Here is a 27613-nt window from a genome sequence, read left to right on the forward strand (position 1 = left end):
TTCTTTCTTTCTTTCTTTCTTTCTTTCTTTCTTATAACTCATACCTTTTGTTACCTCAAACATATTGTTTTTGGGTTTTAACTCTCCTTGTGATTGATACTCATTTTGCCATGTAGTGTCTACAAAAGTTATCTCACTTAGAGTTGGGCATAGGTGTGAAGTGTGGGGAGAACTTATGGGCAGCTTACATGATCCTGTTGGTGTTACAGTTTCTGCACCATCGTACGAGGACTGAGAACTGAATTTCAATAACAGAATGTGGATGTAATGCAGTGCCTCTCACTCTCTCTTTTCCATGCACTTCCTTAGATTCCTGGAGACAAGGGCTTCACTGTTTTAGTAGAACTAATTCCATGTGGCACTCAGCAGCTGGATGCTTGTATGAAAACTATGGTACTTCTGCCAGATAACAACAGCAACAACGTAAGTGAAGGCTCTGTGCAAACATCAAGAGGTCACATTAGACTGCCTTTTGTGTAATGAAAAGGCTTTTTTTATCTCTCTGTTAATCAAGTTAATACTGAATGGCAATTTGAATAATTTGTTTTAAAATATAATTTTATTTTTATACAATTTATTTTAAAAACAGAAAAACTTGCTTTATTGTCATGCCACCCATACGGCCTAGAGTGGCACAAAATAACATCTTTTTTCTGTTGAAAAATAACAAAACAATCTAAGGTCTTCAAAATATTCAATTACTGATTTCTAATTGCAGGCATTGTCTTTTGAAGCAGGTGGGAGAGTTTTTCAGAATAATGCTGAAATCCACTTACCCTATGTAACAGGTAAAAGAGAGGTGACACAGCTGCACTTGAATGTCTGATATGAAGCAAAATTTTCATTCTTTCTTTAAACACCCTCTTGCCTTACTTTTTAAATCAGCCAACATTAAGATCTTCAAGCCTTCGTCTTTTCACATCATGATCCAGACAGAGGCTGGCCTTCAGATTCAACTACAACTGGTTCCCATAATGCAAATTTATATTGCATTGGATCATTCCAACAAAAAAAAGATGGAAGGTATGTGAGGGATTTGTGAATGTGGCTGGATGTGATGGAAAAGCTTCTAAAGAAGAGTATTTTTAAGTAATATAAAGCAGTTAATACATTTTTGTGTAATAAACTGGAAAAATGAACATAATTTGACAAAAAGTATTTTTTTCAGAGTTTTTAAAGAAATTCAAACCTAAAAGTATTGTTGACCAGGATGTCCAATTACCCTAAGTCTTCTTCCAATATTGTGAATGCGATGGAAAAGTGATAAATAGGAAAAGGTTATTCACATGCTAACAAAAACGGAAACAATGGTTGGTTTTGTTTGTATGCCCTTTATCATTGCAGATGAATGGATATGGCCACAACATAGTAAAGAATACCTTTAAAAATAAATAGACATTGCATTAGCCTAGACCCTTATGTAGACTGTGTAACTTTCAGAGAGCTTAGCAGCAGCCACAAACCCTGAACATAACTGACACAAGCACAGTCACAGGTGGAAATATAATGATTTTATTCCATCTAGGATCTATACTAGAATTCTCCCAAAGAGCACAGCACAGCAACAGAGATCTTCCTCCTTCTCTGCCCAACTCCTCTTCCTTTAAGCAAGTGTTGGCCTCTGCTTTCTGACTCTGACTCTCTTAGGTTACACAGAGCAACTCATTTTATCCAGGACTCAAGAGTTCTGTTGCTAGGATATGGTGTGTTAGAAGTAGTTCAAGGTTATGCAGAAATCCGACAAAGTAGGGTGGCAAATCCCTGTACCACCCCCTGTCAGCACCCAAAGAACCCAACATGGCTGTCCCATGGGACTATGAACCCAGCATATCCTGTGGGCATCAAAACAATACCGAAGCCAAGGAATGCTACCACCTATCGTGTTGGTCGAGCAAATTGTCTTGGCAAGTTGCTTTTCCTTGTCTCTCCATTATGCTGGCCTCCCAGCCAGGTAAGGATGTTTTATAGAGTCCCTCCATGATGCCAGCACCTGCACAGCTTCATTGGCATATCTTCTGGTTGAGTCAGGAAACATTCTGCCTTTGTTCCTGTCCAAGAATTTGTTTGGCTTCCCAGATGGTTGCTTGTTTCTGATGTAATGCTTGCTGGAACAGAATCATTTATGTCACTTAACAAATGTTATTTTCAGTAGGCAGATGAACCACTGAACTGTAGTGAAATGTGTAGTCCTCATCTATATTTTAGCAATGAATTATGTAGCTTTAAACTTACTTGTGTGAGTCAGTAAGTATTAATGGTACTCCATGCAGGGCTACGTCTAGAACTGCAGCCAATCCAGCTGACATGCAGCTCCACATTTTTATGTGGACATAAAATTTAATGGACAGTTGGATCCTTCAGTTGCATCAAAGAAACTGACACCCAAAATGAATGTGTCACTACAGGTCTTTGTGGAAACTACAATGATGCCCAGGCTGACGATTTCAAGACATTCCAAGGAATAGTAGAGGGCACAGCTGCCTACTTTGCCAACACATGGAAAGTCCACAGCAGCTGCCCAGACCAGAAGGACCACTTGGAAGACCCATGTGCCATCAGTGTGGAGAATGGTAAGGACATTTTAAATCAATCAGAATGTTAGACGAGGTGGTCCTCTGCTATAAGAAGTTGGCCATAGAATATCTGGGCCAGAGCACAAAATATTTCCATCATTATTATTAAGAAAATAATCATAAAAAGAAATTTTGGCTTATTTAATAACAAAAGCTATTTCAGTAACAGCAAACTATAATCAAGCTACAAAAACATTTTGTACAATATATAAATATTATGGACAAAAATGTCAACTTTGTGATTTGTAATTATATAATTAATGGCATGAGATTTTTGAGATTCTCTGCATGGCTGCATAGGTCTTTCCTGAGTACTTCAGTTTCGGTTCTACAGGGTGGTCCAGATCTAATTATGCAGATCCAGATCATCTGCAGGATTTTGACTTATGCAGAGACGATTCAGTTCGCACACTTCTCGATGGTCCGGGATTTTTCGGGTGATTTTCTATGTAATAAACTTAATAAGTTATAGCGTAATGAAAATTGCATAATTAGATCTGGACCAACCTATACATTCTAAGCACAAGCTTATTAGATAAAGTGATGATACTAAATTTGCCCCAGCAATGGACACTGCTGGTGTCCAGCCAGCAGTAGTTCTTATCTGACACCAGATGCTTCTGGGATAAACGTTGGCTTCTTGAGATGATGCAATGAACTATGCAGGTTTGACAACGATATAATTCCTATGTAATCAATCATGTAAATAATACAAATAAGGACAATGTCTACAACAATATTAATAACAACTTTTTGTACCCTTCTAGAACAATATGCTGAACACTGGTGCTCTGCACTTCGGGATGAAAAAGGACTCTTTTCAAAGTGTCATACTATGGTTGACCCTCAAGAATACTATAAGGTATAGATGAAACTGTTTCTGTTACCTAAAAATGACAATCAGATACTTTGCACCACATAGTTTTTGGATTTCTTCAACACTTTAGGCTATAACATACATTTCTTGATAATTTTTTTTTTTTTTTGGAATTGTGTATAGTGTTGTCACCAGCTGGCTCCAGTTAAACTTACTTCACAATGTATCCTTGAAAACCTAATGAAAATCACCAACAAACAGAGTTTCTCCTGTGAGAAATGCTTTGGTGAACTTTACTAATCAATACTATTTCCAATTTCCATTTCTAAAGATTTTAAGTAAAACATCATTTTATTTAAGTATTTATTTTATATATCAAACAGCAACCTTGGAGTAAAAATACTGTACAGTGAGACCTGAACAATCAATGCCATCCATACAGTATACTGTCTGATTTTAAAGCCTAAGGTTTTGGTTTGGTCACGAAATTTAACTCCTTGTGTGATTCTGCTCAGCATTCTTTAACTTTTTTAAATAATATATGAAAGTTGCCATGAAGAAGGAGGACTACTAAATCTGTAACACATAACAAGAGTAGCAAATTATAATGTAGAAGAGTACAATATAAAACTTTGCATTAGGAATAACATTGTAGATTACCACACAATCAATTCCAGTTTACCATCTTGGCTGAACTGAATTTGTGAACTGGGTACTTACTAGTCCCATGTTTGTGTGTATAGTCTATTGTTCGTTCTTTTTTGAACGTGAGAGGGCACTGATTAGGTTAAAATATGTATGTAAAAAGGAGGTATAAATACATAACATAGAATTTATTGTACATTTACTAGCCATAAGTACACTCTTAAAAATAAAGGTCCCAGAGGAGAACTGTTTTTGGTTCTGAAAAGACCCATCCACATGAAGGTTCCAGAATGAACCTTTATTTATTTAGATCCATAACAGGCCCATACAAAATAACAATAACAATAAATAGATGGTAAGTGATTTGTGAAATACCAATAAATCTTGATTTTAAAAGGACACTTACTACATACAATCACGCTAATTAAGTTTGGATGTTCTCACACGTTTAGTTGTCATACTTGTCCTGCTAGGCAGCCCAACTTTGTTAAAGATTTCAGTTTTTTTTCAGTACATAAAGAACCAACTTCATATACAAATCATCCTTTCCAGACAAATTAAGCTTTGTCAAGAAATAGTTCTATGAGGAACCACACAACCCAATAAAGACCCATACATTGCTATTAAGGAGCCATTATTTTCAAGAGTGCAGCCTGATGCCTTACAGTTCCATGTTCTCCCATGGCAGCATGTGTTTTCTTTCCACATTTCACAGATTAGGTTGAGTAAATTGTCTTCTCTAATTTGACCCAAAATTAGTGAGGATGTTTTTGTTCATGAGTGTACCCTATGACAGACCAGCAGCAAATTAATTGTTAGCCTTTCATGTAGTGCTGTTGGGATAGACACCTGGAATTGGACTAAACAGAGGTTTATTTTTCATTCCTTGTGCAATCATTTACTCTTATAATGCTACAATGTATTCATTTATTTTTTGTTAGAAATGCAAATACTCCACCTGCAGCTGTGAAAAGAGTGAAGACTGCTTGTGTGCATCACTGTCCTCATATGTGAGGGCCTGTATGGCTAAGGGCATCACCTTGGAAGGATGGAGAAAGAATGTCTGTGGTGAGTAAAAGCTCTGTCACTAGTTAGTAATACGTCAGGGACATTCTGTCAAACTGTTAATCAAAATGATTTATGACCTTAAGTCCCACCCCTTTTCTCTGATTGGTGGGTTTGAGTGATGTACCCGCCCCTCCACCTGATTGGTTGATTTGAATGATGTGCCCCACCCTCCACCTGATTGGTGGATTTGAATGATGCAAACCCCCCCCCACCCCCAACACCCACCTGTTTGCCCCAGGAAAGTGTCAAGGGCATTTTGTTGGATGTCTACCCCCCTCCTTAATCCCACCCCCACCCACCTGTTTGCCCGAGGAAAGTGTCAAGAGCCGTTTGATGGATGTCAGTACCACCCCCAGCTCCCCAACCACCTGCTTGGCCCCCCGGTCAGGCAGCAACTGTTTTGTCGAGGACCCCCCACTTCTTGGCCCCATCTCCCAAGGACAAGTCCAGGCACAACTCCGGCAAATACATATCACCAGGGGCAGGTACCTGAGGCTCTGGTTCCTAGATCTGGTCAGTTGAAGGCATAAGAAGGTCCGGCCAAGAAGGCTGGTCTGAAGGCTAGCTGTTAGGTGCAGAGTACTTGGCGTCGGGCACAATAGCCTCAGGTCAAAACAGGCAATCGTAGGGGGCTTTCTGGTTCGTAGACCATCATGCTTGATCAGGAGCATAGCCGGAGAGATGCTGATTGCTGATTTGCCCAACAAATCCAGGACGCTTGAGGGCAAAGACTCTTTGAAAAGAGACTCCCACCCCCACCCACCTGATCGGTCCTCCTTTGTTTCAAGAGCATTTTGATGGATGTCCCTTATTCGGGTCTGTGAAATGTATTTCTGCATAAAAAATCCTAAGGTCTCAGGAGTATGGTCATTGTGAATAGTTAATACAGAAAAGAGAATACAGAACACATGCCGCACTTGTCCTATCTCTTCTGAAAAACCCTAGGTGTATTTTGAACATAATGTACTATGTATGACTGGTTAACACTGCGGACACAGGCACTAGATCTCCATCAAAAGGACCATTACAGAGTAAAGATTATAGAATCTCTTGCACTCTCCATTACAAGATCCATAGCACTCACAGAAAGTTTGACAATTAAGTGGAGACCCTTTAGTTTGTCAGAATCATGGGATTAGCCCACAGGTCCATATTCTAAAATATCTTAGATTATATCTATTTAGGTAGCATGTCGGCACTGTTCATTTCAATATATGTGGTATATTTCCCTGCTTAGGGGTTTCTTGTCAAAGGGTTAAAATAAACCAGAGATCCAAGATAGACCTATTGGAACAGCAACGTTTGTTATTAAGTGTATAGGCTTGTCTTGCATTCTAATTCTTAAAGCAGTATCAAACTATTGTTAAGTTCAAAGCAAAATGCAGCCAATCATTTTGCTTATAACTAAATTAAATAAACCTTATAAATAGAACCAGCGCTTGATAATACTTAACACTAATTGATATCATTAAATGGTACTTCTGTGTTTTATTCAGTTTTAATATTTAATATTTGTAATATGCCTTTTGCAAGTTTTATTTAAAAATTAACTCTTTAAGACATATTCAGACTATTCCAGACTGCACATGTCAAAAAACTTATTATTTATTTCAAAAGGTTTCTGTTCATGCTGGTTTTGTCACCTATCAATGTTTTTTATACATCACGACAGTTTTTCAAATTGTAATAACTCCTTTATAAATCCACTTTTTCACGTGATTATTTACTTCATAATTAACTTTATTTATTTAATTATTTTGGCACTAATGTCCTTAACATCAAGACTACCAGTCTAGTTAATATTCTAAACTCCAATCTTTAATGTTCTTCCTGAATCAGGAGGATCACAAGTCTCACTTTTAGTGCCAGATAAGGTTATAACAATAGCAGGCTATTGTTAATTAGCATAATACTAGCAGATGTTAAATAATGTTTTCCCCAACTCTTTGCAATCCCGTGGAACTGGCTAAATAGATGATAGTTTAGCTGATAATATACCTAAGAACACCTAGGTTCTGTTGTAGTGTGCTGTGAGCTTGGGGTGATCCCTTATTGATCCGGTCTTAATATGTTTTTACCCTCCTCTGTAAAATTTGTACATTTTAGTTTTTACTATCTTATATTTGTGATATGGGCGAGTCAATGTTTCATTTTGGAATAATAATGTCTAGCTTAACTCTGCCCCTGACTATGATCCCTGCACAAACCCTGGTCCTTTGACTCGTATTCAAGAAGCTTGCAGACACTTATTGACTCTTGAAATCACAGTTTAAACTTACATCCCCTTAACCCTGAATGAAACTAAAACAAAGGGTGTTTTTCACAAACAGAGGGGAAAAGTAATTTTCAATGATAGCTGTCCTATGTAACCTGGACTACCTTAAAGAAAGAATAACCCTCGCAGTTTTTGTAAAATTTTAATCCTTGTGCTAACACATATAATAGATATGATGTAACTATTCACTAAAACATTTTCCATCCTGATTTGCCTAATGTCTCCAAAATAAGCCTAATCGTCAGCCCTGTAGTGTATAGACTCCTATAACCTCCTATAACCGTTCTTATTTTTCAGGGGCTCATAACTGATGTAAAATGGGAGGCTATTACATTAACAGAATTTCTAAAACTTTGCATTATACAAAGCACCCTGAGTACCAAAGTGGTTATAGCCTGTTGATGAAAATGCTGTTTTAAATTAAAGCCTGAACAAGATGTAAAATGTTTAGTAAATAAAGAGAGACTAAATACAATTTATAACAAAATGGAACACCGATGGACAGCTGAATAACCAAGGAAATCTAATTTAGCTTGAAATGCCACAGAGTGTTTTACAAGTAACCCCCTACAACAGTGGTTCTCAAACTGTGGGGCAGGCCCCCCTATTAGGGTGCGAAGATTTGAATAAAAGAAAACAAGAATTCGAAAATATGAAACATACATCTATTGAAACCAAACCAAATTTAACTTAAACTACATTCTGATACTAGAAAAATAAATATAGAGTTAGATAAATGTTAATAAAAGTTAAGTAGTTAAAATATGCATCTATGATATATCATTAATTAAAAAGGTAAAATTGGTATTAGTGGGGTATTTTTTTTTAAAAAAGTTAGGGGGAACAATTAAAACTGTTATGAAAAACTCGGTTCGCAAATACGTAAAGGTTGAGAAACACTGCCCTACAACTCCCTACAAAGAGTAACGGCCAGTTGCATTGGTGAGATGGATCCGAAGCTGACATATTGGCTGAATTGGTAAATTAAGAGCAGAGCTTTTAAAGTGAGTAATCTGGATTTTTGCACCATATTTTTAAGTTACTACTTACTACTGTCACAGAAACATTTCCAAAGGACTGTTGAAACTTACAAATGTGTAGGGTATAACAGTTAAAGACCTAAAGAGAATAATGAGTGGACTGTAAGCAAAATGTTCTTTGCCCACCCAAAAAAAGGTTTACTGAACAATGCACAAGATGGGAAAAGGAGGTACCAGATTTTAAAAAAAGAAAGTGAAATCCTGATCCTCAATAGACCCTGACTAGTACAATGTTAATATATTGGATACTCTGTGCCTGGTGAAGTAGATTAAAACATACCCCAGTAACACACAAACTCAACCCTCTGCTGTAGAACCCTCATTGCACCGTTAAAAAACCCCAAAAACTCAGCTATAGAAAGTTACAGTTAAAAAGAAAAACAAAAACACCTGTTAAATCAGAAAGGAGGGCCTCTTGGAGCCCTATTAAGCGCGCCCATTCCTTTCATTACTAGTTCAATAGGTTCGAGAGTATAAATATGAATACACACGCAAGATGTGCCTAGTACCTCGACAACATATGGTTCCATGGCGGCTGAAAGCTTCGGCTTCCACCGACCTTTTAAACGCTACGGAAAGTGAACTGGATAAACAAATGAAATTCATACTTGAATGCGGTGACTTGAGCGCAGATGCAAAATGAATACTTTATACGACCATCTTACAAAGATCCTTTACCTTTCTGAAAAAAGCGGATAAAGAAACAAGTACCACAGAAAAATGTCTAGATACAAACTTTTTAAATTCTAAAGACGTAAATAAAAACAGACAGCTCATCTGGACTTTGGGGGTTACTAGTCTGTATTAAAATAATTACATTTCATTTAGCGAAATGAATGAAAACACAGTTGCCTTATGTCTATTAAGCATTTGTTTCGATATATGCTCCTGGATCCTGTTCATCCTTGGAGTCTAGATCCATCCGGTTGTAACAAATGAGATTTTATGAAGTAAAAATGTTTTGTTATCTCAGACTTTTAAAAAGATCCGGCCTCATGCAGAGAACAACCGTCTACAGTGAGAGTCCGATTCGAACAAGTATGCACTTCACAAATGGTCCCTTCTGTACGTAGTTCATAATACTGACCTCTTATTATACTAGAGCTAATACACAACCGGCCTGCACTTTTAAACCATGCCTGAATATTCTCAGAGGAAAGGCTCTGTTTGAATTTTCAGACGCTGAGACAAATACTACTTGATTGTAAAGCCTGTTTCAGTATGAAAAAACTAATATTGTTTGCTTCAGTCCTATGAATTAGTACATTAATCGTCATACACGTAGATAGAAATAAATTCTGCATCTTATATTATACGCACACACGAGCGCGCTCACACGCCTACACATGAGTGCGCTCACGCACGCACTTGAGAATCAACTTGGAAATATTAATATTAAGGATAAAATATAAGGATTCAGCCATCCTTTTTTTAAAAACATACTCGTTTGGCGCATATAATAATCAAAAATATGCCATACCGTGCTCCTGGATCTTCCAGACGAGATTGTCATCTTTCAGTATTAAAGGCATGCTGAGTAATGGCCAGGTCTGAACGCTTATTTATATACCGAAAAACAGCTGTCTTTTTTGAAATTTAGATGGTGATTTCTTTTAGCAAATGTGTGCCCCTAGCACCGTTTTAAGACCGTTTACATTGACCACAGGAAGATATGAACTTATGTTAAAGACCCGTATATGAGTTCCTGTTTCTTGTGTCAGGTGCCCAATTATGCATTTCAGCAAAATGCTTGAGCAGTACCCACAGCTGAAGTGGAAGGTTGCCCCTCTGACCTCCTATATTGGAAGAGGAATCTCCAACTGTTTTTGAAGAAACTGAAAGAAGGATCCTAGTTTTCACAGAGTGGCGAAGAGGGCTTAACTCAGAGTCCTGAAAGAATCCTTAGGTCAGCTGAAAATACATGTATTTGATTATTTAAAGTGGGTGGTATTGCATAGAAAATTGGGTTGTCTTAGATATACTTTTTATACAAATTATACATACAAATTATAAAGCCAAGGAAAGATTTTTTATACGTCTCAAATGTGATTTAAAAGGGAACTGCTGCATACGTCTGTGTGATTTTTAAAATCCCTTAACATGAAAAGTGAAGTACAATCCATGGACAGACATTCTGGGTGCTCACGAACAGGCAGGATCAGAGGATGGGTACTTGCAGACAACTGTTTACAAGCATGCTCGCACAGGGACGAACACAGCAGGGGGCTGTCAGTTTCCTGGCCAGTGGCCAGCACTGGTGGCTTTAGCAGTGCTCCAGGGCTCATACAGGTTGCAGCTTCCAGCTACAGACACGTGCCTGCTCGGGACTGTGCAAAGGCTGCCTGCTCTGAGCATATGGGGACTCCCTAATGCTCACAGCCTGTTAGCTACTTTCTGTGGGAAACTTGATTCACTGCTGTGGCTGCTGTACTGCAGAATCTGTCTGTGAGATGGAAGTTTCAGCTGCTGGACGATTAGACCTTTTTGTGAAAGGATTTTCAGTGAGATGGGAAAGGCTCGACCTGTAAGTGGGCTTAGATAAAAAAGCGGTTTACAAATGATAATGCAAAGATTAGATAGATAGATAGAACAGGTGGTTGGGGGTAGGATTAAGGAGGGGGGCAGACATCCATCAAAATGCCCTTTATACTTTCCTCGGGCAAACAATTAGGTGGGTGGGTGTCGGGGCGGGGTGCATCATTCAAATCCACCAATCAGGTGGAGGGACAGGGCATATCATTCAAATCAACCAATCTGGTGGATGGGCGGGGCACATCATTCAAATCAACCAATCAGGTGGAGGGGGAGGGCTCATCACTCAAACCCACCAATCAAAGAAAGGGGGTCATAAGGTCATAAATCATTTTGATTGACAGTTCAGTTTGACAGAATGTCCCTGACATATTAGTACTATCGCTCCTTCTATGGATTACAAATAATGCCTTAGAATGAAAGGATGTGATCCCAAGGGAACCAATTTGCTTAGAACAAACAGGTATGGCTTTATAGCTGTAGTTTCAACATGGCTCAACCTTGGAAAAAAATAATGGCACAGGAGTTGATATGCCCTTTGGAATACATCAGATTTATCTTTAGACTACTACAGTAGCTTCAGTCTAAGAGTCACCTCTGAGATAAGATTACCAGGAGGACTCAGATTAAAGAAAAAAAATTGTCAATATCTGTGCTGTGTTGATCCGGTTTGCCATCTCCACGAACATGATGTTAAAGTCAGCAAATATGATGACTGTGTAAATGGAAATTTTTTGGGGTCCGGGGAGACCCTTAACATTGGTCACAACTGTTCTTCAAAACAGGGATGGTTAGGGCTCCAGGGCTGAAGAGAAGAAAGAACTCTGACAAGTCCTCCTTATCTGTAAATTGGCAAGTGTGATATGCTATATATATAGTATCACAGAAAAGACTGTGGTAAGATTATGAATGACGTCTAATAATAGTAGAAAGACAATGTGTCCATCCCGGCACCTAACCAAGAGCTGATGGTATGGCTAGGAGAAGTAGTTATGTCAGGGAAGTCTGGCAAGTTCAGCATTTTGATCTTTTAGCCTGCAACATTGACATAGGTTCGTTGACTGCCACCTTCCTCAATATCCCCATTTCACCCGTAGAAGGTTTTGCATGGAAGGTTGGTGTGTTTCTTGGTTTGTGCAGAAATGTCCAGTATATCATCCTAATCAGGAGCTTGAATGACAAGTTTATTGTTACCTTGACCAAAGATGTCCATCATTTGACATTCAACTTCTCTTAGACTGGTAAAAGACAGGGCCAAAATGGGAACTGTAGGAAGAATAACAGGTTAAACTTTAGTTAGTTCTGCCTGAAACAAATAGTTCATTGACCAAATAACATTTCAAAGCACCCACTGCAAATTTCTCAGTTTATTCTTCTCATAATTTGTTTCCTTTCCCTTGCAAACAGTTAAGTATGCAGAAAGCTGTCCTGCTACAAAAATCTTCTCCTATGGTATAAAGAGATGTCAACAGACCTGCCGCTCCCTCAGCATGGGTAGTCAGGCTTGCACTATGAATTTCAAACCCGTGGATGGATGCTCCTGCCCAGAAGGTTTTTACCAGAATGACCAAGGGAGCTGTGTGCCCAAGGCAAAGTGCCCATGCTACCATAAAGGAGACTGGATTGAACCTGGAAAGACTATAATGATACAAGATGAAAGTTGGTGAGTCAAAAGAATTGGCCTTCAATCTCACACTGCAACCTGGTGGTTCAGATTTTATACTATAAACCACACTTTTTTTAGCTTTGAATGCTCTTATTGGCTTGCTGTTTTGACACTGAGCAAATCACATTAAGGAATACAAAATAATAAAGAAGAAGAAATATTTCTTCACTGTTGTGTGGTGTCATAAACTTCTAGACCACCATTAGACAGATTTCCTTAAGAAGAGTTCAATTTAAAGTTAGGGGTAACTTTATGAGGGTGGCATAGTGGGTAGCGCTGCTACCTCACAGTTAGGAGACCCGGATTCGCTTCCCGGATCCTCCCTGAGTAAAGTTTGCATGTTCTGCATGTGTCTAAGTGGGTTTCCTCCAGGTGCTCTGGTTTCCTCCCATAGTCCAAAGACATGCAGGTTAGGTATATTGCCGATCTTAAATTGTTCCTAGTAGGTGCTTGGTGTGTGTATGTGTGCCCTGCGGTGGGCTGGCGCCCTGCACGGGGTTTGTTTCCTGCCTTGCACCCTGTGTTGGCTGGGATTGGCTCCAGCAGAGCCCTGTGAGCCTGTATTTAGGATATAGTGGGTTGGATAATGGATGGATGGATGATAATTTTATGAAGCACCTCTCTGACCAGCCAAGAAATGAATCAGGACACTGCCATCATTAAGCTGGTCTGAAAATGGATAGCAAATCTGGTCCCACATATTACTGCTGCTGTGGCACCATCCCATCCATGGTAGTGCCAGTAGACTAATTAAGATCCTGAGATTTCTCTTAGAGGTAACAGATGGCACAGGTAAAAGACATTTGAGTTGGCTCAGCGTCAAAGCCACTTAATCAGCAATATTAATCACATCTCTCCGCCCAAGAAATCCGCTCTACACTTTAAAAAGAGAGATGCTTTGGTAATTGAAGGTTCAACCTTATTTCTAAAAAGAGATCCTATTGTATAATTAAAAAGAATGATATCAGTAATAGCAAAATGTGCACACATTTCACACAAATCAACCTTAGAAAAAGTAAGTCTCTTTTGGTAGCATTATTTCAAAACAGATGTCTGTCTATTTAATCCTGAAACCTTAAACATATTAATAACATTGTTTATTTCTTTCCAGCATCTGTGCAAATGGGAGTTTGCATTGCCAAGTTTCAGCACGCAAGATAGAAGGTAAATACAGAATAACTGTCCCCGGCATTCCCTTCTGTCTTTCTACATTGGTAACAGAACTCACTTGGGTTATTACTCCAATTGGCTCCAATTAATAATTTAAAAAATTGCAAATAAACAACACAAATTCATGACTATGTTCAGTTAAAATAAGACATGCAAGTTATTTTTCCATTATTCTGAACTATTGCCCCTCCACTATCAGAATGTGTGAGGAAGACATACTGTAGACTAAAGAATGAGTGATAATTATTTCCTTTTTTTGCTTTCTTGTTAACAACACATTCATGAATCCCATGACATTTACTACACTCAAACTGCCATACAAAGAAGGTTCAGTCAAGCAGTTTTTGGAGACTCCATGCCAGCAGGAATTCTTAAACATGTAATGCAGCACTAAGCTTTGTCCCAATCTGTTCATTTTAGTCACATAGGGAACATAATAGTGGCAATACTGATCACTTTGTATAGTCCAAATGGTAATAGTATTCACAGTGCCACTAAATCAATAGATAACAGTGCATTTACTTTTTTTTAAAGGTTGTTGTGCACAAGTGTAAGATGAATTAAGAAGATGATACACACAAATAAGATATTAAAATAAGAATTTGCCTTATTAACCCTGTCCAGGCTTTTCTGTCTAAGTAATGTTTTTCAGTACCCTCTGAATATTAAATTTGTTTTCATTCTTTCAAAATATTTTTTATATTTCGTTTTGTATTCTGTGTCTTTTTTATATTTATTATTTACTTTTTCATCATGTCCAACATACTTTGCATCTATAGATAGTTTCAAATTGCCACTGTGCCATTTCAAATACAGTAGTTATAACCTGTTGACACCATGTGATTAAATGACATGCTACCTGATTAAAAGATCCAAGAAGACCACAGAGGTTGTAGATTTTCATCATTAGTATGCATTTCCTGCAATTAATGGAACAGCCATCTTTTGCCATAATTTAATTAGCGGGCTGTTTAATATTCCAAACCCTTTCCTGTTGTTTTTGTTATTTCTTAATCAGAAATCTAACAATAATGAGATACTAGCAAGTCAAATTGGGATTCGCATACTTTTCTACCAGAGGGGTCACCAATCTTGCCCCTACCAATTTCTTAATTAGAAGTTGTTAATGAAGCCCATTATTTAATTGTATGACTACCTACTATAGTGCTCTAATTCAGCCCAACTAAATTTTTAAAAAAATTATTAGTTTTTTTTTAACTGATGGCACCATTCTAGCGTTTGCTGTTTATCAGATAGCTTGATGTGCATCTCATTATTATTTAAAAAATAGAGAAACACTGAAGGGTTCTGCATCATTAAAGTCAAACTAATTAATATGAAAGCTAGAGATGCATGTCCCATTATCAGCAGGGTTTGATTTTCCAATTCAGAAAATGGATGAAACGAAAAGGATCGGCGTTTGATGTCCCTGGTTTAGAACCTACACCAGCAATTAATTGCTTTCTTGACCATAATTTCTGATTTTGTCCAATATAAGAAATATATCTGACTGACATTACCTCTTTTATGGTTATGACTTCAGTATGCTGATTTCAAATTTCTGCCACCGTGAAATAAAATAAAACCAAAAGCAAAACACTACTTTTTAAAAGAGAAATGTGCTTGTTGGACATGCTGATCATCTTCCCAGACACTTCTGTACAAAGCACCAAGTTTCTGTACATTTTGCCAATGTTACAGTGGCACTTTAACTTTTCAGAACAACATATTCTATTCTAGTAGCCCCTCTGTTAGTCTGGCCTTTGAATCTCCAACTGGGCTTCACAGTAATATGGATGAAAAGTGTATATTATTGGCGTCATTTCATGGTACTGCCCTCTAGTGACTATCGCCAGTATTAAACCGATCAGTCCAACCTTCAGTAAAATCCAGGCATTGACTATATTCATACTTCTTGAACAGCTACTCATTATGTGAGACTTCTTGTGATTGTAATGACGTCACTTCTTTACACCTTTAAAAATTCTTCAGACCAGCACTGCTCTTGTGACAACTGACAGTGAAATGGTTTTCTGTGAATTTTCATCTTTTCATTTTCACTCCTACAATCCCAATTCACTGATATGTCAACTTGAAAAATGCTCCGGGAGTGCTATAAAATACCTGACCCTGTGCTCTGACCCCTAAAGGTCATATGAAAAGGCAATTACCCCTTGGGTATTAACATCCATCCATCCATTATCCAACCTGCTATATCCTAACTACAGGGTCACGGGAGTCTACTGGTGCCAATCCCAGCCAACACATGACACAAGGCAAGAAACAAACCACCACAAGGTGCCAGCCCACCGCAGGGAACACACACACACACACACAGCCTCACACCAAGCACCCACTAGGGATGGGGATTAAGTATATCAAATCAAAATCAAAATTAAATGTCTTATGATATATTTCTAATCTTTCCCAGAATCTCTCTGTACTGCTCCAATGGTCTATGTTAACTGCAGTAATGCTAAGGTCGGTACATCTGGAGTGGAGTGCAGGAGGACCTGCCATAAGAATGATGGAATCTGTGTAAGTCTGTGTTTCACATGCGTATGTGGGTTTCTCCCATAGAGTCCCTCAAAATCCTAGATACTGTGTCAGCTAGATTTAATAATGATTATATATATTACATTGAGTTTTGTGAGTGATGTGTATGCACAAAGATGGTTCTTGCACTTCAACTTTGATATGTGAGCAAGAGCTCTCAAGGGCATTTTGTGAAAATATGCTTATTTTATCTCATACAGTATGCTGTGGAGTGCCAGTCAGGTTGTGTGTGCCCTTCAGGAATGATTGATGATGGCAGAGGCAACTGCGTTAAGGAATTTCAATGTCCCTGTATTCACAATGGAGCATATTACTTCAATGGAGCACACATCAAGGTCAAGTGCAACACATGGTGAGTGTTTTCTCTTTCATTTTGTAGATATCTCACCAACTGGCAGAAGGCGATGTACAAAACTACTAAGAATTGAGAAATACTTTAATCAGTGTTAGTTATTATGATCATAAATTAGGATCACTTTTATTCGGTCATATTCAGAAAGCCTTGCCAAATGACCATAAATCATATTTCTCTTAACTATGCAATCACAAATTATTTTAAGATTCAATTTTGATATGCAATATATATCATAACTACCTATTAGTAATCACCTGGGGCCTCATGCATAATGCCGTGCGTAGAATTCACACTATAACATGACTTACGCACAAAAAAATCCAGATGCATGAATCTGTGCGTTCGCCTACTTCCACATTCTTCCGCTTCATAAATCCCGATCAGCGTAAAAAGTAATGTACGTGCATGTGCCTGCTGTCCCGCCCTGTCTCCTCCTAGAATTACGCCTCTTTGAATATGCAAATCAATATAAATAGCCCTTAAGCTCAGTGTTCTGTGAAAAGACAATGGCAAAAGTACGAGGAAAAATAGAAGAATTTCAGCAAGTATACCAAGTGGAGGCAAAAGAAAAACATACTATTTTTTGGTTTAAACAGTGGTATAAACAACAAAAGGAAGTTGATCGAGTGACATAGACTTTCGGAGAAACTTGAACGCTCATGTTCACAAAGTCGCAAAGTGCCCGAAATAAAAAAGAAGTTGTCAGATATCAAAGTCGCCGTGAAAAGGAGAGTCATAGCCCACCATCTGAGTGTCATATGAAAGCTTATTAGGGTACAGAGACAAAAAGGCACACAGTGTGAAAAAAGCTTGAAATGTCAACTTTAATCGTGAAATTTCCACTTTAATCACACAGTTTATTTTGACATTAAAGTAGAACATCATAAACTTCATCCTAAAATCATTTAATTTACTAGTTTCTCAAATCCCATCATAACTAAAGTAGCACGTTAAATACTTTTTTTGTATTTGATCTTCTATGTGTGTGAATCACTACGTGATTCTTAAACGGGCTTTCTCTTCCTCCGTCAGGACACAGAATCCATTACATTTGTGATATTACAGCTCTCTGAATACTTAAAATACTGAGAAGTATACGTTATATCATTTTCATGATGATAGGAGTTAAAGCATGTTATTAAACATGGAAACACGGTGATACAGTGATTGTTCATGTTTTACGCAAGATGCTTGCTGCCCCATGAGCGACCTTCGATGAAATACAGGGTGGGCCATTTATATGGATACACCTTAATAAAATGGGAATGGTTGGTGATATTAACTTCCTGTTTGTGGCACATTAGTATATGTGAGGGGGGAAACTTTTCAAGATGGGTGTTGACCATGGTGACAATTTGGAAGTCGGCCATTTTGGATCCAACTTTTGTTTTTTCAATAGGAAGAGGGTCATGTGACACATCAAACTTATTGGGAATTTCACAAGAAAAACAATGGTGTGCTTGGTTTTAACGTAACTTTATTATTTCATGAGTTATTTACAAGTTTCTGACCACTTATAAAATGTGTTCAATGTGCTGCCCATTGTGTTGGATTGTCAATGCAACCCTCTTCTCCAACTCTTCACACACTGATAGCAACACCGCAGGAGAAATGCTAGCACAGGCTTCCAGTATCCGTAGTTTCAGGTGCTGCACATCTCGTATCTTCACAGCATAGACAATTGCCTTTAGATGACCCCAAAGATAAAAGTCTAAGGGGGTCAGATCGGGAGACCTTGGGGCCATTCAACTGGCCCACAACGACCAATCCACTTTCCAGGAAACTGTTCATCTAGGAATGCTCGGACCTGACACCCATAATGTGGTGGTGCACCATCTTGCTGGAAAAACTCAGGGAACGTGCCAGCTTCAGTGCATAAAGAGGAAACACATCATCATGTAGCAATTTCGCATATCCAGTGGCCTTGAGGTTTCCATTGATGAAGAATGGCCCCACTATCTTTGTACCCCATATACCACACCATACCATCAATTTTTTTTCCAACAGTCTTGGAGGGATCTATCCAATGTGGGTTAGTGTCAGACCAATAGTGGTGGTTTTGTTTGTTAACTTCACCATTCACATAAAAGTTTGCCTCATCACTGAACAAAATCTTCTGCGTAAACTGAGGGTCCTGTTCCAATTTTGTTTTGCCCATTCTGCAAATTCAGTGCGCCGATCTGGGTCATCCTCGTTGAGATGCTGCAGTAGCTGGAGTTTGTAAGGGTGCCATTTGTGAGTAGCTAATATCCCCGAAGGGATGTTCGACTAATGCCACTCTCCAGTGACATGCGGCGAGTGCTACGCTGTGGGCTCTTGCTGAATGAAGCTAGGACAGCCACTGATGTTTCTTCATTAGTGACAGTTTTTATGCGTCCACATTTTGGCAAATCCAACACTGAACCAGTTTCACGAAACTTAGCAAGCAGTTTGCTAACTGTAGCATGGGAGATGGGTGGTCTCGTAGGGTGTCTTGCATTGAAATCTGCTGCAATGACCCAGTTACTGTGTTCACCAGACATCAACACAATTTCTATCCGCTCCTCACGTGTTAACCTCTGCGACATGTCAATGGCTGTAAACAAAGAGAAACTTGTAAATAACTCATGAAAGAATAAAGTTACATTAAAACCAAGCACACCATTGTTTTTCTTGTGAAATTCCCAATAAATTTGATGTGTCACATGACCCTCTTCCTATTGAAAAAACAAAAGTTGGATCCAAAATGGCCGACTTCCAAATGGCCACCATGGTCAACACCCATCTTGAAAAGTTTCCCCCCTCACATATACTGATGTGCCACAAACAGGAAGTTAATATCACCAACCATTCCCATTTTATTAAGGTGTATCCATATAAATGGCCCACCCTGTACTTTATTACAGAAGTACTGTCTCTTTCAAATGTACTAACCCCGAATTCCTGTCGGTGCTTTTCTTTCTCGAAATATCCAATCGCAACACAATCAGCTCTGTAATAGACGTTAAGTCATCTGTAGGATTAGAATGGTGATTTTTCAAAACTTTTAAGGAACATTGATATATCTTCATAATGTTTAATTGTTTTATCCATCTATCCTTCCAGTGTCATGCCATCCACAGCAAGAATACAGTGCGAGGCAGGAACAAACCGTGAACGAAGTTCAAGCTCGCTAGCGCTGTGGCACCATGTAGTTAAAGTTTTATCTGTATAATATAATAAATATATTTTGCTGCATTTCATCTTAAAAATATGTCATCATATGTAAATGCACGCTTTATAAAATGGCTCAGGTTGTGCAATATTATAACTGTATCATAAGTACAATTACCTCACTGCAAACTTGCACATACAAACAGTTCTACAAGGAGCACTTAATGGACTGATTGAGTGCGTGTATAGTTCTTGGGATGAAACTGTTTGTGAACCACAAGGTCTGAACAGGAAAGGCTCTGAAGCGTTTGTCGGATGAGACCAGTTCAAATAGCGAATGGCTGAGGCAGCGTGTGCATAATGCTATATACTGACAATTATCTTTCTGATCAGCTGCTGCTGTGATTCACACTCAGATACATTGATATAAATACTCTGAGTGGAGCAGTGAGAGCAATATGGAAAAAGATCATCCAATGTGGCAATCCCTAATGGGAGCAGCTGAAAGAAGAAGAAGAAGAAGGAGTTGCAGTGAGAGTAACAATGCTAAAGCAGTTATTATACTTAGAATAGTTTGACCATTCTGTGGACCATTATATTGTTACAGGTTAATTACAATCAGATGCCTTAAACTAATAAACAATATGCATTTAATTTCAGTGTATTTATATAGCTGCGTCAGGGATGTAGATCTGAAAAAGAAAGGAAAACCACACTGGAACAGTAGCACTGCTTTGACGCTGGGTGCCGCCAGTCTGTAAAACCAAGAGCAGAACTTGCGTGCGACAGGGTAAGAGCTACCGTGGAAATGTGTGTGGCTTTAAGCCAAGTTTAGGTTTTATACATCGCGATTTGAACGTGGAAACGTTCTTATGCAACATTTCTGTGCGTAAGTACCGTTTATACATGAGACCCCAGGACAGCTGTATTGTGTCGTAGTAGGTAGTTTGGCCACCTCATGGATCACATCCTGAATGTAAATCCTATGTCTGGTCATTGTCTGTGATGAGTTTACATGTTTTCCTGATGATTGTGTGTTTTTTCCATGGGTACTCCTGTTTTCTTTCTACATCCCCAAAGATTTTCCACATTTTAATTTAGCGAGTTCTTCTTCTTCTTTCAGCTGCTCCTGTTAGCGGTTGTCACTGTGGATCATCTTCTTCTATGTCTTTCTGTCCTCTGCATCTTGTTCTGTTACACCCATCATCTGCATGTCCTTCCTCATCACATCCATGTGAGAGTGATTTTTGCATATGGGCATGATTCCACCCTTTGATGAGTGTGTTTATTTGTGTGTGATTGAACCTTATGCTGGGCTAATGTTCTGTCTTGAGATGTTTCCTGTCTTTCACCTAGTGTGCCAGGACAGGATTCAGCCCACCACAAATTCTGAACAGGATTAAACAGGATTGCGAATGTTAAGTCTTTTAATTGGATAGCATTTTGGTAACTACTGTAGTTGTCGGAGTTTTCTGATAAAATGTCTTTTCCCTCCTACCTATCTTACATGGTTAATAGCCACATTAACCATCGAAAATAGATAAAAGAATACATTTAGAAAAAATTGCTATTTGATATTTCTTGCCTTATGTGTGCCTTTCCTCAGTCACTCACAGTCAATCACATAACCAAAGCTAAAATGACCAATCAGAACAAAGCCAAACTGACCAATCAGATTGCAGAGTGACCCGACACACACAAAGACATTTTTAATTGGATGGCATTTTGGTAACTAGTTGTTGGAGTTTCCTGATAAAATGTCTTTTCTCTCCTAGCTATCTTATATGGTTAATAGCCACATTACCCATCTCTCACCCAACACTTCATCTGTCGATCACATCACCAAAGCCAAAATGACCAATCAGACCAAAGCCAAACTGACTAATCAGATTGCAGAGTGACCAGATAAAAAACACAAACAGAACAGCATTTTATTGTATAGTAGATTTGATAATATAGGTGATAGTTCACTTGATGACCCAAAAAATGGAGAAAAAGTGTTTTAACATGAAAATTGTTTTTCTTTAAACAGTGCTTCAACTGTGTATAAAAAAATTAGGTGAAAACTTCTGCCAGCACCTTGTTGACTAAAAGTACTGGTGGCGGTCGTTGTTAACCCGGGGCTCGACCAATCCGCTATGGAAATTTGTATTGATGTCCGCAAATTGATTTGGCAAATTTTTACACTGGATGCCAAGTGACTGTGCAGCAAAAGGTTAAAATTTCTTGTTTCAGCGTGTAAAAGATTAATAAAAACAATTTAATAAACAGAGTGAATATGCCCCTAAGTCATGGAATGGTATCCAACTCGGCTCACTTTAACTGTTTGTTGAAAATTATTAGGAGAGGCTCTGCAGTCTTCTGAACTTGCAGTGGAGAATACAGATTTAGAAATAAAAGCCAGACAGATAAATGCAGTCATGTTAAAAGAAAGTGAAATAATGTAATTATTTGGTGGAGAGATTATTTCAGATGTCAAGAAAACTGAGATACGACTCCCTAATGCAACAGTTCTGTACCATTGTAAAGTTCTATTTTTAAACAAATGACTTGGTGAAAAGGTACTGTCATTGGTCATACTTAAGAAGACTACAGAAAATGACACAAACCTTCTTCTCTTTTGCATTTATTTTTGTGGTTAAATCATCATTCTCAGCATCATATAATTGTAACCTTAATTAGTATAAAATTTACTTGTTTTCAGAAATGGAAAACTGGGCTAAGATGCAAACACAGATGTAGATGCTAATGGACTGTGTTCATATATCCAGTGATCTCAATTACCTTAATGAAAAGTGTCACAGCACTGCACGTCACACTTAAAATCAATAAATCAAGTTGATATAATTTTATATAGGAACTTTCACAAAGTGTTCCATCACAAAACTAATTACAAAAAAAAAAAAAAAATTAAAGTACATAAAAATAAAGTGCAATACAAGATAACTTCAATACACAATAAAAATAGTCACACATAATATACTAGAAAGATATATATAAGTTATTGTATGTACTGTAGGAGTGAATAGCAAGAGCTGGTATAGAACACAGCAAGGTTGTTACAGAACTGACTAAATACAAGCACTATACCTGACCTAGAATACAAGAGAGAAAACAATTTATTGTAAACATTACTGTATACCTGACTGAGAAAAATAGTCAAGAGCAAATAAACTATTGAATATCTAAACCCTGTAGTTAGGATATAGCAGGTTGGATAAGGGATGGAAGGCTATCTAAAGTGTCTGAAGGGTTGATGCAAGGCTTCTGGGATTTAAAACTCAGTAAACCAACAGGAGAGATATGAAGATGAGAGGTGACCAGTGTAGTCGAATAATGTAATGGATGCGGTGCTCAGTCGATTCAGACGAAGCCAATACTTTGAAACACATAATAATGAATATAATATAAGCAGATTTCTGTCCATCCAGCAGCTGCAAGTAAAGGAAGCTTACATCTAGCAAAAGGCAGTTTTGCAACAGTTAAAGGAAGCTACACTAACATTTCTGAACTTTTTAAACACTAGACCAATTAATTTTTGGCCAGGCTAATTGCAAGTTAATATTTTAGGTAGGAAGCCAAGTACTTTGATAAACACTGTAGTTTGGAGGGCAACTAAAGAAATGGACTAGTTTTAAGAATGGTTGTGGAGCAGGACAGCTACGTAATTATACATGAGCTGCCACAAACAAAGAGTAAGTATGACACCATACTTGGTCTTTTGCAGCGTCTGTCAGAGTGGTACTTGGCAATGTACAACTAAGAAGTGCCCCGGAACTTGTACCATTTATGGAGGAGGACACTACATTACTTATGATGGCCTGCGCTATGAATTTGAAGGAGACTGTGAATACATCGCAACACAGGTAACACTGTTTTAAGGTTATTTGTTGTGCATTATATTTACTGATGATACTGGTATTAGTAGTAGTAATAGTATTGTCACCTTTACAGAATAAACTGAAATTTTTACCTACTGAACATGTCCAATGGTGTCACTAGAACTATGATATACTATTTTTACTTTTCCAAATATGATTTTATGTATTTTATCATCAACTTACATTTGTAGGTTTTAATTATATATAGCCAAGAGTTAGTGGCGCATTAGAAGTGTGCTGTTTTTAAACTGTAATTATGACATAACATACTGATATGAAAGTAGTGGAAAGATACTTTTAATGCATTGGTGATTAAATGACTATATACTTAGTCCATACAATGCTAAAAAGTCAATTAGTATATAATAAATAAATCAATATTGAACTGAACCAAAAGTTGAAAAAGCTGTCTGGTGAATCATTGAGCCAATCTGAGCAGTAAATTTATACATAAAGTCTGAGCATTTGGATCATGCTGGTAAGTGAGGACCTCAGCAAAGTCAATGAGTCCAACCCCTGTTTGAATTTTTTCCACCTAGGACAACTGCAGAGATCCATCCAAGAATAGCACCTTCAGTGTCATCACTGAAAATGTGCCGTGTGGAACAACAGGTGTGACTTGCTCAAAATCCATCAAAGTTTATCTTGGGGTAAGTCTGTAATCTTTGTTTTTGTTCACTTTAGAAAAATGTCACTTCACAGAAACTGCAAGGTATATTCTGCTTATTGTGTTAGATATTAAACAATACAGGTTATTGATTTGTGGCATTTTTCTAATATTCGAACTGTAATACATACTAATGCTAAAATCTTTTAAAGAATGCTTGTTCAGAGTTTCACTTTAAAAAATAGTAATTTTTTAATATTTGTTGCTCGAGTTTTTTTTAGCCAAGAAACATTTGAAAATGGATAACTGCATAAAAGGAAGCAATGATATTACAACCTCAACATACTGCAGAAAAATAATTCAGAATTTGTGATAGAGTCTGATAATAAAAAACTTAAAAATTATTTGTAATGCTGTGGAAATGATTGAACTATTGTTTTGTGGACCTAAAACATTTGAAACAAAGTCTAAAAGACACAATATTTTTACTCATATCTTTTTCTTGCCACTGTAGGAAACCGAACTTAAACTGGGAGATGGAAAAGTTCAGCTCCAGCCACTTGAAAAAGAAAAAAATGTAACCTGTAAAGTCCACAGGATTGGCATATACTATGCTGTTGAAACTGACATTGGACTTACTCTTTTATGGGACCGACGGACCACTGTTTACATCACTCTAGCCCCAGATTACAAGGTAAGGCTGCCGTTAGCTAACATCCAAGCCCAGGGGTTTTAGTGATATGCTGTATAGAAATAAGACAACAATGGAGACTGTAAAGAGTTGGGGGCGATTGGCACACATTTATGCATTTATGTTTCAGATGTGAGTCTTCGCTCGACTGCCTCCAGATGGCAGTAGAGCAGGTTTTAAGGCTAAGCAAGTGGAAGGGGCGGGTCCAGCAGGTCAGAAACAGAAGTGACATCAAAGGTCTTTTGGCCGTCAATCTTACAGTTATATACAGTGATACTTGGCGGCTTGAAGTAGAATTACCAGTTGATGTGTCCTGAAGTTGTCTCCCAAGTGCATGTGTGTGAAAGCTCTATAAAGTTAAGACTGATTTCTACACATTTATTGTTGATGTCTTCATTAGTTAGATATGTGGACTTAGATTTAATCTTTTAAAGATCATCACTTGTCTTTTTTGACTATACCTAAATTAGCATTTTAATCCTTTTCATAATTTATACAAAATAAACCAACCACTTGGACTTTACTATGAAAATTTAAATAAAAACATTTTTAGTAATCTTTAGAAACACGCTGGAGGTTTGTATATTCTGAGTACAATCTAAAAGGGTACAACTTTATTAGTCTAAAATTATTGTAGAAACTTTAAAACAAGGAAAGGGAAGGAAATTCTACTCCCTGAAAGTCCTGTACTGCAAGATCAGAAAGCGGTTCTCCATATAAACAAGTGAATCCATTTTTCTTTCTTGACTACATGATGGCCCAGAACAAAATTTCAAGACAATAAGGTGGTTTTATTGACCATTTGCTGTTTACAAATAACTACTATTTACTTCCAGCTCTGGAGGAATATAGTTTTAGCATAGCAAGTCACAGAACTATGTTGGTCAAGGAAGACTTCTTTTGGTGTGCATAAGTTATATGTATACTTTTTCACACTATTCAATACAAAAACATAAAATCCAATTTACTGCTCATTTTAGGAATGTGGGAGTAAACTCGAAGACTACAGAAAACCCACAAGAATATTTAAATGCCACATAAGACACTATGGATTGGGATTTGAACATAGTCTTCTGTAGCTAACCTGCACTGCCACTAAAGAGTGCACATCTAATGTAACTGTGTTTTTTTTCCTCTTGAGAATTAAAATTGTTGATCCAGAATATTTCTTTTTCAATCTTATTTGCAGGGACAAGTCTGCGGTGTATGTGGAAACTTTGATGATAACACAAAAAATGACTTTACCACCAGAAATCAGCTCATTGTGGCGAGCCCTATGGAATTTGGGAACAGCTGGAAGGTTTCCAGTTCCTGTCCTAATGTTGATGTTGATGTAGACCCCTGTTCCGTCTCTGCTCACCGAAAGAACTGGGCACAAATACAATGTAATATTATTTTGGATGATGTGTTCAAGGCTTGTCACTGCATGGTAAGTGTATATCCCAAATGATAAGCACTATGAGCATTGGAAAAATAGAAATTATTTTGTATCTTAATGCAAATCTTACGATATTGTAATCATCTATTCTCTAATTTTATTGTGGTCTATGATCTAATTATCAAAATAACCGTAATACTCAAAGAGTCAGATCATGGAAACTCTGGCTTCACTGATGCAAGTATAACTGAGCAACCTAAGGTGCTGGTACTCTGGAAAGTATGCGAGGAATGGGAAACCCAAGTTTAGACCCATGTTGACAATGGTAATACGGCAATATCATGTAAGGAAATAACCAGATTCTCATTATTGGTTTAAGATTCTCATTATTGGTTTATTTGTCTTTGCTTTTTATTTATTCATTTTGTCTTGTTTTGAGTTAAATTGTGTCATGAAAGCTTTGTTCTGTTTTGTGTATTGAATATTTCATATTTTTGTATTATGTTAATAATATATCTGTGTACCTTATGTAATAAACTCTTTTCACTGCATATTAAGCCTAAACGGGCAGGGACACTTGATGTAACTGCTAAGAGATCATTTCTAGTGCTACTTAAGAGGTCTGCAGAACACAAGACAACTGCTGTGTTGTTAGAGAGAACTTCTGCTCATTCATTCTGTTGAATTTTGATTTCTGGATTCTTCAATTGTTGGTGTGTTCTCTTGTTGATTTTATGATTTTTGGATTTTTTCTTTGTTTTCAGGATTTACATCTCCAGATTATGCAATTCGTTTTAATTGCTTGGGTTTGCCTTTTAGGCATATCTTTTTTAATTTAGTTTTCTCTCTTTTTTGGCCTTTTTTTTTAAAAATAAAACAAAAAACGTGTTAATAGTGCCTTTAAAGTTTAAGGAGTATTGTTTTGTTATTTACAGCCAGGGGTTTGCATGGTTCCCCTCTTCACTCAATTTTGATATCTTTTTTAGACTGTTTCATTATTGACCTAAGCAGGTCATGAAGCCTGCTTATTGAGTTGCAATTAGGTTGATTTTTGTTACTAGACCATATCTGCAGTCTTGTGGCCAGATTTTCAAGTAAATCTCTGGGTGTGTTTTGAGTTTCATGGAGCACATCAGATGGTAACAATATAGGCAAAGAAATTGTCTTTGCCAGTACATCAGTTACCCAGGTGGGCCAGTGATATAAATACAGGTATAAGCAACATAA

At 37.6% G+C, this 27613-nt stretch overlaps 1 protein-coding gene across 1 annotated transcript in view; it reads left to right on the top strand.

Annotated features, from left to right (window-relative positions):
- The window catches only part of LOC120526161 (mucin-2-like), a 120002-nt gene that overhangs the window by 16518 nt on the left and 75871 nt on the right, over positions 1-27613 (top strand). The window contains exons 10-23 of the mRNA XM_039749211.1: positions 310-423; positions 719-788; positions 886-1023; positions 2406-2570; positions 3341-3435; positions 4977-5103; positions 12358-12613; positions 13728-13780; positions 16218-16324; positions 16543-16694; positions 23557-23695; positions 24250-24360; positions 24832-25011; positions 26198-26437. Of these exons, the coding sequence (XP_039605145.1) occupies positions 310-423; positions 719-788; positions 886-1023; positions 2406-2570; positions 3341-3435; positions 4977-5103; positions 12358-12613; positions 13728-13780; positions 16218-16324; positions 16543-16694; positions 23557-23695; positions 24250-24360; positions 24832-25011; positions 26198-26437 (1947 nt within the window). The remainder of the gene's footprint in view (positions 1-309; positions 424-718; positions 789-885; positions 1024-2405; positions 2571-3340; positions 3436-4976; positions 5104-12357; positions 12614-13727; positions 13781-16217; positions 16325-16542; positions 16695-23556; positions 23696-24249; positions 24361-24831; positions 25012-26197; positions 26438-27613) is intronic.

Source organism: Polypterus senegalus, chromosome 1, assembly GCF_016835505.1.
Source record: "Polypterus senegalus isolate Bchr_013 chromosome 1, ASM1683550v1, whole genome shotgun sequence".
NCBI lineage: Eukaryota > Metazoa > Chordata > Cladistia > Polypteriformes > Polypteridae > Polypterus > Polypterus senegalus.